The sequence below is a fragment of the Diorhabda sublineata genome, chromosome 3 (genome assembly GCF_026230105.1).
Source record: "Diorhabda sublineata isolate icDioSubl1.1 chromosome 3, icDioSubl1.1, whole genome shotgun sequence".
NCBI lineage: Eukaryota > Metazoa > Arthropoda > Insecta > Coleoptera > Chrysomelidae > Diorhabda > Diorhabda sublineata.
The window spans coordinates 19162681-19174295 of NC_079476.1; the positions used below are offsets into that span (position 1 = coordinate 19162681).

At 28.7% G+C, this 11615-nt stretch overlaps 3 protein-coding genes across 6 annotated transcripts in view; 2 read left to right on the forward strand and 1 right to left on the reverse strand.

The window, feature by feature from the left end:
• Nucleotides 1–3529, forward strand: part of LOC130442046 (ATP-binding cassette sub-family G member 1-like) — a 53057-nt gene extending 49528 nt beyond the window's left edge. For all 3 annotated transcript variants that reach the window (XM_056776015.1, XM_056776016.1, XM_056776017.1), the window contains exons 10-12: nucleotides 921–1076; nucleotides 1474–1606; nucleotides 2040–3529. In XM_056776015.1, the coding sequence (XP_056631993.1) occupies nucleotides 921–1076; nucleotides 1474–1606; nucleotides 2040–2254 (504 nt within the window). In that variant the 3' untranslated portion in view covers nucleotides 2255–3529. The remainder of the gene's footprint in view (nucleotides 1–920; nucleotides 1077–1473; nucleotides 1607–2039) is intronic.
• On the reverse strand, nucleotides 3528–8619 carry LOC130442049 (Krueppel homolog 2). The gene is made up of 5 exons (XM_056776022.1): nucleotides 8279–8619; nucleotides 6879–7060; nucleotides 6715–6782; nucleotides 5909–6042; nucleotides 3528–4349 (listed from the first exon to the last, which is right to left on the reverse strand). The coding sequence occupies exons 1-5, from the start codon at nucleotides 8431–8433 to the stop codon at nucleotides 4121–4123; spliced, it is 768 nt and encodes a 255-aa protein (XP_056632000.1). The 5' UTR covers nucleotides 8434–8619; the 3' UTR covers nucleotides 3528–4120.
• Nucleotides 8620–8635: 16 nt separating this feature from the next.
• LOC130442047 (dehydrogenase/reductase SDR family member on chromosome X-like) lies at nucleotides 8636–10878 on the forward strand. 2 transcript variants are annotated; one of them, XM_056776019.1, is made up of 6 exons: nucleotides 8636–9429; nucleotides 9571–9678; nucleotides 9744–9917; nucleotides 9968–10175; nucleotides 10300–10501; nucleotides 10571–10878. In XM_056776019.1, exons 1-6 carry the CDS (start codon nucleotides 9255–9257, stop codon nucleotides 10763–10765), a joined length of 1062 nt encoding a protein of 353 aa, XP_056631997.1. In that variant the 5' UTR covers nucleotides 8636–9254; the 3' UTR covers nucleotides 10766–10878. The 2 variants fall into 2 exon arrangements, with proteins under 2 accessions (XP_056631997.1, XP_056631996.1); XM_056776018.1 differs by having other exon boundaries at nucleotides 8781–9429; nucleotides 10300–10878.
• Nucleotides 10879–11615: the final 737 nt, after the last annotated feature.

Here is an 11615-nt window from a genome sequence, read left to right on the forward strand (position 1 = left end):
TGTAAATAGTTGTAAAGTGTTTCATACTTAGTTTCAGTTTTATCTTATCTTAGAAAAGCTTCACCTATGAATCTAGTTTATAATACCCGCATAACTAAAGTATTTAAAAATAAACATTTTTTCGTACCGTATAGTGATCAACACATTTTAAAGTAGCTTCTAATCCTCTACAAGGCCCAGATTCGTCCATGGAGGAGATTTAATAATTAATGGATAATAGATGGAGTAACTAACCACTTTTGAATATCTGGGAGTCATTTTCAATAAAAATCCAATATAAGAAGTGAAACTTGGGTAATTAACAAAAAGATACTGAGTAAAAAAAATAGTAGCAGAGATGAAACAACTGTGGATAAGAAAGGGTAATTTTAGAAAAATTCAAACATGAACCAATGGAAAACAAAATATTTAAAACATGTTTAAACTCGTACAGATACAAAAAGAAAGGAACACCACAAAGCCTAATAAGAAACGTACAAAAGCAAAAAGAAGAAAGCTTGGTTGCATCAAATAGCACAGGAAAACGACAGAAAAGAATACAACAGATGATTGAAGTAGCAAGGGATTGAAAAGAGTGGAAAAAATGAATGAAAACTAAAATCCCAACACTCGGAAAGGTATATAGTGTTCTAGAGAAGTAGAAAAAAGAAGAAAGAGCATAAGCGTCTATTGTAATTTAAATGATTAGAGTGTGGTTATGTTTATTACTTGTTATAATATCAATATATGAATGGATACGTATAAAAAGATTGATACCTAAGTAAAAACATACAAATAAATGAAATCAGAATGATCAACAAAAACGTTAAAGACATTTGATAGTAATTCAGTAATAATAACGGGGTGATAAAAATAGTTAATGACGTCAGCACTTTCCAATTCTATTCGTATTATACATAAACTTTTGTTATTTTTCTAAGGTGCTGTATTCTTTAGTTTATTGTCTCGGATCTTATTTCATCAGTGATCAACCCCTTGAAATTATCAGATTTACTATGGTATTTTCCGTGCTAACGCTATCTTCACTATCAGCCTCCGGAGTTGGACTAATCATAGGAACGCTCACCGATCCAATAGTAAGTTAATAAATAACCGAAAGAACACACTACCACTACATTTAAATTTTGAATCGATGTCCCTGAACATGTTTCTTTGAAACTCGCACCAATTCTTATATTCTAAAACGGTTAATTTGTGTTAGTCCGTATGCAGCGTTTACTGTACAGATATCTCCATCTGAAATTGTACTCTTGCTTACGTCAATTTGGATAAAACTTGGAAAAACTAAATATCAGCTAATCTGATTTTAATACTAAGTTTTACATTCCTGTTCTGTTCCGTTGATCGTGAAGTTATAACAACTAAATTGGAATTTTTGTAAATGAAATTCATACAGAACACACTGTTTATATTACCACTACATTATTGGTGGAACATATACCAACAACATTTTTATCATGTTATTTTTTTCAGAATGGTATATTTTTTGGATCAATTATATTGGCTGTAATGATATGTTTTGGAGGATTTGTCATTATATTTACGCACATGAGCAAAGTGATGTACTACTTCACTTACATATCCTACATCAGTTTTTCTACAGAAGGTAAGTTTAAAAATATCAAATCGTCGATACATTTCGATTTGATTACGGTTTTATGAGTTATACAATGACATACGGATTTTGATTTAATTTGGTATAATAAGATACCATCATCTATTTATTTTGAATAGCGATAAGATTGACATTCATTAAACATTCATAATGTTCGAATGTATAATTTAGAAAATATACTTCAGTGTAAGTTATGATTTCGCAACTTTAAAGGCCTATAACTCAGTAAGGATGAGTCCTATGAGAAATTTTTTTTCTTGGCACAGTCCCGTACATCCTATATATATATATATATATATATATATATATATATATATATATATATATATATATATATATATATATATATATATATTGTTATTCGATCTAAATATTCTTCGTAATTTTATTTTAAAATTTATATATTATTTTTTTGTAATTTCAGGTTTGATGCAAGCTGTTTATGGTTTTAACAGAGCTCCTTTGAATTGTCCCGAAGAAGCAGATTATTGTCATTTGACTTCATCGGAGGATCTCCTCAAAACCATGGGCATGGAATCGCCTAATTATTGGCTAGATGTTGGATATTTATGTTGTGCATTCATCTTCTTTAGAACAATTGCTTTCGTAACGCTAAGAAGAAAACTATCAACGTCATAACAAAAATGGTTTTCTTATAATGTATCAGAAAGAGAATATTTAATGTGGTTTTTTTAAATAAAGTACTTCGACTAAGTAAAATAGTCTGGTACTCTGAATTAAGAGAAGAAACTTTTATTATAAGTTGTATTATAAATAATTGTTGCTTGATTATTCTTTAAATTACGCGTGGTTTTGATGGTGAGATTTTTTTTCCTCCAAAGAACACAAATTTGAACATATAATAAAGACTGATACTAAATAATTGAGTCGAGTACCTTACGCAGAAAGTTATTTTAATAATAATATAAACGTTTCTTTCATTTCAATCTGAGACATTCAAATGCTGCTAATGAAATATTTTGCATTTAAAAACGTGATTCTCAGTAAACAATATTTGTATATGAAACAGAAGGGCGTCAAATATTATTTATTCCCCGAACAACTTTTCACACTTTTGTACAACTCAAGTTGTTGAAATATCAAATAATACACTATCATGTTAAATTACGCTTACTTCAAGTCATCTATAATTGCCACATTCATATCACAACTTCTTTTTTATTGTTTCTTGTGAACAGCTACGTCTGGCGGAAATAAACCAATAACGTTTAAATCTGGGTGGACAACGTGCATTAAGTGAATGTCATTTTGGAAGTTACTCGATGCAAACAAACCGTTGGTTATTATTAATAAAACAGAGCGTTATTGGAGGTTTTCATTTTAATATTTTGAAAATTGAATTTGATCATTTCTAATGGTTGGTTCTGATACTACGCAACTTCTTCGAATTCGGTACACAATTTTTGTTCTCTGTATATTATAAATATAATAGAACAGAATTTATTGCAGCCAAACCGTTTTTCTAAGTCGTCGGTTAGATGGCGACAAAAGAGACCGATAACGTTGATCGCTGTCACGAATGTCAACAGGACATGACAAATAAAGAAATGTGGGAAAAAAATCTGGAAAACTGATATTAGATATTTGATTACGAATCTCGTACAAAATTATTTAGACTGATAGTGACTTTTATTTAATGAAACTTTAGAAAAATAATCCAATTTCTAATCATTTGTCTGTCTTTGGAGGATAATAATCTGTGTATTAGAAACCTAATTTCGGGGAGAACAATTATTGATATTGAAATTATTTATGGCGATTGGTGGTTGTATTATGTTATAAATTATTATCTACAAAAACTATAAATTGTGAAAATCGTTTAATATTGGTTTCTGCAAATTCATAAATAATACCAGTTCTTGAAGAACAATAAAAGAATTCAAACAATAAAAACATGTATTTTCTTTATTTCCTTCAACTGATAGTAGTTTTTTTTAGAAAAACTCTTGTAGTAGAAGCACTAACAGTTTTTTTAATGAAAACCATTTGTTATAAAAGTGGAAAATAAATCTTTTGCTTTTGAATCCGCTCAAACTTCACCAAAAGAGGTTCTGTGAAGTTTTTGTGACATTTTAATGCTAAATGATCCTAAAATAAAACATAAATACCCAAAACTTTCGTAGGAACGTGAATAAAAGAGTTAAAAATGGTCAGCTTTTACATTTCATATGTGATGTATAAGCTTCGTTCCATTTTTCTTTTCGGTCTTAGTTTTACATATAGATAAATAAAATTTACGCTTATACAATTTTTAATATGTATTTCAATTATAAAGAACAAAATCTCGACTGAGCAATAGCAATATAAAACATTAAAAAGGTAAAAAGTGCAACAACACATGCTTTTTTCGTTAATCTAACGAACCATCAACAAAAAATTAAATAATTAATCATTTTTTTAAACAATTTTTCCCTTTTGCCCAATATTTCTAACCAGTACATTAACTCTAAATTAAAAAAAGAAACAACATATTTTATATATAAACTATTGTTGTTGTTGTGGTGTTGGTATAGGTGCTAACTTGGTGGTGAAATTAACGACAAACATCAAAAACTGTTTCACAAATGAAGGCATACTGGGTTTTGCTGCAGTAGTTTCAAAAACAACTCGAAGCTCTCTAAACATATTCCTAGTATAAGGGTTTCTTCTTGAAGTGTATCTCTGCATTAAAAAGTGGTAGTAGATGAAAGGTGTTAACAAACTGGCTCTGCCCCTACAAATTTAATTGAGAATAAACGATTTTTTTAATATTTGGGTCTCAGTACAATATTTTATTAAGCAATAATTAATTTCCTTTCAATAAATAAACATACATAAAACAGGTAGTATGTTATTCATTATCAACCTATTAATAATTACCAGCAATTAAAAATAATATGAACAGGTGACCTCGTAATGTATTTTCGGGTTAACCAATGATGGTTGATAATATTCTTTGTGTTAAAACATTAAACTACTTTGTAAAAATAACCAATTTATGCAAGAAAATAATTAATTAAACTTGGTTTCAATAATCCGACGAATTCCAAAAAAACAATTAAGAACCTCGTATCTGTTTACAAACCGCTTTGAATACCAAAATCCTATTGTACACAAAAGGTATAAATAATTATATCTATGGTCGTTAGAATCACATTAATATAAAATGAAAGAAAGTAATTTAATAATTACTGGAACTTCAAGTATCTAATGGACACTTGGAATCGCTTAACTATGACGTTAGTTCCCATTAGGAGCGGAAGGAAATCCAAACTTTATATAATAAGGTAAATTTATGATTCTTCACAGTTACATTAATATAAAACAAAAATTAAATGATCTGAGAGGATACGTTAATGGGAAGGGGAGGGGGTAAATAAGGGACACTTTGTATCATTTAACTAGATAATTAACATATCCTAATGGTTCCAACACAAGAGATTGTATCTTTGTCTGGATTAGATTCGTGCAATGTTGTCTAACTTTAAATAAGAAGTTATTATGTTAGAACAGACCTCCCACTTTTTGATTTTTTAAACTTAAAAAACAATGATAAAAAATTATATGTTACATTTATGGCCATTGAAAATAATATTTTAGAGAGGTTTTTTAATTAAAAATCGTAAATGACTTTACATTTCGTTATACATAAAAACTTTTATACAATGATCAAGGAAAATGTATCACATTTTCAATGTGTAAATCAATTATGTTTTAATTAAACCATCAGTGGTGTGCTGTGCTTAGAGTCCATAGTTGTTCTAAGAAATTTTAGAACTACTCTGTAAAGCGCAATAAAGAAATTGAAAGGTGTTGCACCTTCCATTTCAATACTAGTTTGTGGAAGTCACTTATAATTTATAATAAAATTACCTCTAGTTAAACACATTCGAGATTAAACTATGAAACCAACATATTTGGTGTTCTTTCATCTGGATAAGAGAATATATTGCAAATCTTTTATCCTCCAGTTGAAGATATTTTGGGGGTTCTTGTGCTATACAATCTTCAAGAACTGCACACTTCGAACCTATGGTTTCCAGAAGTTGTTGCTTCAATTCTGGATGAAAAACATTTCAATTTCTTCTCAACTTTAGCACGTTCTAAGGGTTTTTAATTTCCAATAGCATACATATATTTTTGATACTATGTAAAATGCTATTTGCAAAAATTATTTTTTCATTACAGCTAAACATTCTTGTACTCAATTGAAGAAATTGAAAACAATCCATAGATGTTTCCATTTCATTTTCATAAAAATAGTAATGGAAACAAAGTTTATAAAATACTTACAAGAATATAAGTAAAACTGTGTAGGGCATCAGAAAAATTTCTGTGAATGCAACTGCTTTCAATATATTCAAAGACTGGAATTCAACTAAAGAAATAAGTAATCGAGCACCCCACCATGAGTTCTGACCTAAAGTCTGTAAAATAAACACATTTCTATGTTAATTGGAGAGTGAATATATTTTTTGAAATATGGTACAAAACACCCAAAAAATTTTTTATCATTTCATTTCCATTAACCTTGAATGATTAAAATAAATTTTCAATGAAAAAAGTAGTTCCATCAAATGTATTATTTTAAAAATCATTATAACCCACATGTAATTGTGATTTCGAAAAATAAAATAATTAAAGTTAAATATGAAATGAAATATGAAAGTTATTAAAAGCTGAAGAAAATTATGAATACATTAGATGCATAAAATTATACAGGTTCTATTTATTAAAAAAATTAGTCATTCCTATTAATCATAGATTAAAGATTCCCTCATGTATTGTTATGTAACACTTGTTATCACAAGCTATTTGCTACCCATATTGTAATCACAATATGGGTAGCAGTTAATTAAACAGATTGTCAAATTGTTGAGTAAAACCGAACAAATACTTAGATCATGGGGACTAGAAAAATTTATCCATCTCTTGTTTTATTAGACATTATTTTCCATAAATCCTGATTAGGGAGTCTTTAATCTATACTATTACCTTTATTTTTCAATATTTGAATAATGATAAAGAAGAGTGTGTTCAATATAAAATGAACTAACCTACATGGATGTATGTTGGTAAATTAATATACTATTACTTACATCTAATAAAGTCAGAGAATAACTGGCCGAGTGCAATATGCAAAACAAAATGATAGGTACAAGTACCACTGTTCAATTTAATTAAGGAATAATACATTTTGAGCTGTGTTATATGCAGTTGAAAATCATTAAAGAGAAACTATTATAAATGTTGAAAAGGATACATGTTACTGGTGCTACATATAAGAATATCAGCGAATAAAAGAGATAATGGCAACTATCTTCAGAAAGCAGCTCAGCTGCAAACTGTCTTGTGAACTGCACCCTTCCTATCCTTTGATGTAATCTTAAAGCACTGATTGCCGCATTTGCCAAAAGAACTTTGTAGTAATAATTGTATGGATTGCTATAAAATAAACCATATATGTGAGGAAACGTACATAAAACTTAAATACATGTTTGAACTTTGTACATAAATAAACTTGCGTGCATAGAAATCGGCCCATTGTAAACTTTTACTATAACTATATTTTTTAAATTATTCATCAGATCCAAAAAAGAAATATGCTGTTTGAAAGATAATTTAATACGCTTTAATGTGAGTATAAATTTATCAGCAAGGTTTATTGTTTATATACGTAGTAACCAGTAAACAAATGAAACGTGTTTATGTGGTGATTGTAACAAAAATAACTAATTTGTGAAATATTAAAATCATCATATTGTAGTAGAAATTTGCATATCAAAGTTTTTTATAATCTCAATATTGTTCAAGTATGTTAGTTTAATGCATACTACACCCCAAAAATTGCCCAAGTTATTGCTTCAATCAAAAGTGGACTTGGTCAGTGAGCAGTTGCTAGACAATTGGATATGATCCAGGCAGCAGTTCAAAGAGTGTACCAGCATTATGACCCTTTCATAGGCGACAGGCAAAAGGGGATCATTTAAAAAATATATAGTTAAAGTTAAAAGTTTACAGTGGGCCAATTTCTATGCGCCCAAGTATAAGTTATTTCAGTCCTAAAGAATTAATTGAATTTTCATATATTATAGAAGTTCACCTTTATACTTATTTTGATATGCAAGAAATAATAGACAAGTTATCCTTGGATTCATTCATTCAACAAAAAAATTATGCCATGTTTAAATCATATTTGTTACTATATGTTATAATAGGAAAAATAAAAATTACATGTCTATATAAATATTAGTTTTTGATACAATTAACAATGCCAGATAAAGGCCTATATTTATTATAATCCATGTATATATTTCCAAGGTTTCTGTTCTACTAATTTTCTAATATACCTATACAGTAATTTGAAGATTTCAAAGTAGGTCTGTCTTATTTAAACAGAATTTATTGATGATATTAAATATGGTGATAAAATATAACAACACAGCAGGTACAATTCGTAGCCTATATGACATTTGGATAAATAATTAAACAGAAAATTTTTTATGTTACAAACATATTAAAATCGCCCTAATGTTCCTGAATGGTGATTTTATTAAACTAACTAGCCTTTTTCTTTTTAATGATTAGGTTTAAATTGGGCACGTACATATAGTTTCAGAAAGTGAAAGCCAATGAAAATAAATATAATTCATAGAAACTTACCCAAAAATTGGTATAAAATATGCTATCGAAAAAATAATAGCGAGTACTCTGATCAACCATAATCCACAATTTATTTTATGAGTAATTATATGCACTTTGAGAGCCTCATAATTTAAACTTCTAGTCGGTCCTGTAGTGGATGAAGTATCACTCATTTTAATTATTATGTACTAAGGTCGTTTTCAATTAGATTAATTTTAAACACAAGACTAAATGCTATCGCCTAAACTAATTTTCAATTAACACTGGACAATTTATAAAATAAACACTTTCCTAAAACATATAATTTGCCAATTGAAGAAATGATGTGTCTGTTGTGTTCCCATTAAAATGAAAGATCTAGATAAAACAAGGAACGGTGAAATTACGGTCCAAAAAATGACAGCTGTCATACACGAAACGGAATAATATGATCGATTCCCACGTACGTGTCCATTTCTTACTCGATGAAGAAACAAATTTATGCGTTCTACAAAGCATACACAACATTATCATAAACTTTATTGATGATTGAATTTATGTGTATTCATAAATATATAAAATCCATTTTCTTATTTTAGTGTAGTATTTATATTTACAATGAGGGTTGTTTTTCTTTAGGATATCATAATTATGCTGGATCAACTGAAGGAATATTTTGAGCGCCGTATGGCTAATCAAACGCATCCTAGAGATTTATCTCCGTAAAGGAAAATAACCTCCAATAATATAACGTACAACAAATAGATTAATTAAAAATTGAGGACGTATTTGTTAATTATGTAAAATTATCATTGAAAATATACCTGTTGGAGTGAATTCGATTAATATAGAAAGTTACTGACTTCAGTTCAATTTAATCCCTACCATGAATTTTAAGAAAGTAAACACTTCACTGCTTTCAACATCCTTCTACTCTACAGGAAAGTGAAAGTTTCTTTGATATTCTAACAGTTTTAATAAAATTAATTGCGAAACAAATGCAGAAATATTCAAAATGATATTCTTAGTTGGATGTACAATTATAATTCTTCTAACAGTTGTTGCTATTGTGAGATCAAAAAAACCTTTAAAAACTTTATGTAAAGAAGCTAAATATGACTTGGTGTACAATTATATTGGATCAAGGGCGATTCTTCAGGATATAATTATGAGAGGCAGTAACAAAATAGGTATAAACACTTTTATTATATCTATAACAAAAGTAGTTTTCATATATTATTATAGAGAAAATGGAATAGTTTATCCCGCTAAATTCCTGCGTAAAATATAGTGTAATTGTATAATTACAAGTGTATACTTATTTTTTATAGAATTATCTTTAAAGTCTGGAAAAAATGCTATTATTACCGGAGGGACTAGGGGAATTGGACTGGAGGTGATTAGGATGTTGTTGAAAAGTGATATTAACGTTATTATTGGTGAGATTTTCCATTTTAATATGCAAATTCCATATTCTACAAATTTGAAAAGTATCTTATTTCAGGTTGTAGGAATGTAAAGCAAGGTGAGCTTTTACTTCAAAATTTCCGAAATGATGGTATTAAAAGTGGAAATATTGATGTGATCAATCTAGACATAAGTGTTATGGATTCGGTGAGAAATTTTGCTAAAACTGTTAAAGAAAAGTACTCTACAATAAATTATTTGATAAACAATGGTGGGTGATTAATTAATATACGCACAATATCCTCATTTATACGTTTTTAGCGGGAATTATGTTTGGACCCTATATTGAAACTAGGGACGGATATGAATCCCAATTTTCAACTAATTATCTTGGGCATTTTTTGCTTACACACCTAACTTTACCTTTATTAAAAGCAGCTGGTACAAAAGAAGAAAAATCTAGAATTGTTAATGTGTCATCTTGTGCCCACATTGCAGGAGAAATAAACTTTGATGATATTAACAATAGGTAATATTTTATTTTTCTCATTATTACAGTTTTATAAATTTATTTGTATAAATATGGTGAAAGTTAGAAATTCTTCTAATTGAATATTAATAATAAATATATTTGAATATAATTAACTTTTAAGACATGGGTACATTGCTGGTGCGGCTTACGCTCAATCTAAAATGGCTCAAATACTTTTTACAAAATACTTAGATAAACTTCTCCAAATAGAAGAGGCCAATGTACAAGTTCACGCAGTTCATCCTGGAATTGTTAATACTGATCTTTTCAATGGAACTAATTTAAAGAAATGTATGCCTCTAATACCTTCCTTAATTTTTAAAGTAAGTTCATCATTTTATTTCTTTTCTATTCAGTGGTATATTTTTATCAATATATTGTTTGGGTTTCAGAGTCCCCTTAAAGGTGCAGTCCCAATAATATATGCCTGCTTGTCTCCGTACTTGGAAGGTAAAGGTGGTACATACATTGTAAATTGCAAAGTATTAGCAACAAGTAATGCTACTGATTCCGAAGTGCTACAAGAAGAATTGTTCAATTTCACTAACAAATTACTTAATATCACTGCATTTGGGAGTGGTGATTGATTTTTTTCATGTACAATGAAATTGTTCAATATTTTTGATATTCTATTTATTCTTATAGTTTAAAAAATTTTATCTGTTTTATTTTGTTTTAATACACATATTTGTTTTTCGTAGTTCAATTTCTTTTATTCCTGAATTCTCAAAAAATGTAATGATTGTTACAGATTAAATTCTTTTGGTTTTACATCATTAATGCTTAGACCATACAGTTACTCCTATTCTTTCTAGCAGGGAAAACGTAGGGAAACATCTATTAGGACTAACGTTACCGATTTGGAAATTCAATTTTCAACAATTGTTTACAGTTCAAAAAGAATCTGAATACATTAATTGAAATCGATTGTTAATATACTCAAGAGCCGGAAAATATCTATAAGTAACATGCGCCCTCTAAGTATACAGAAGGGCTTTTGGTTGTACATGGGGTTTTTCACCTACATCTTCTACCGGATTTATACCTCAATGGTCAAATCCTTATCACTTACCTACTGGGCCATCATGTGATGGCTCTGTACGGTAAAACGAAAACAAGAGTGCGTCATTAGTTTCTAATACAGCTTTTGTATGTCAATTTGATTAAAAATTGACATTAAACAATTAAATGACCAATAAAATGGCCGCGTTTCAGTGGAATTCCAACGGTTTATATAGTCTTCTGGTACGCGAAAATATTAATATTGTAGAATAATAACTATAAAGAAATTAATCCCAATTGGAACGGTTTAGGAAATATGAACAGAAATAGAGGATGATGTCATTTTTTTTATTATAGTAGATTTTAAGATACTGTATCTCAGAAACCGATGGATTAAAAGAAGTGAAAATTTGTCAGATTATGAAGAAATTAATC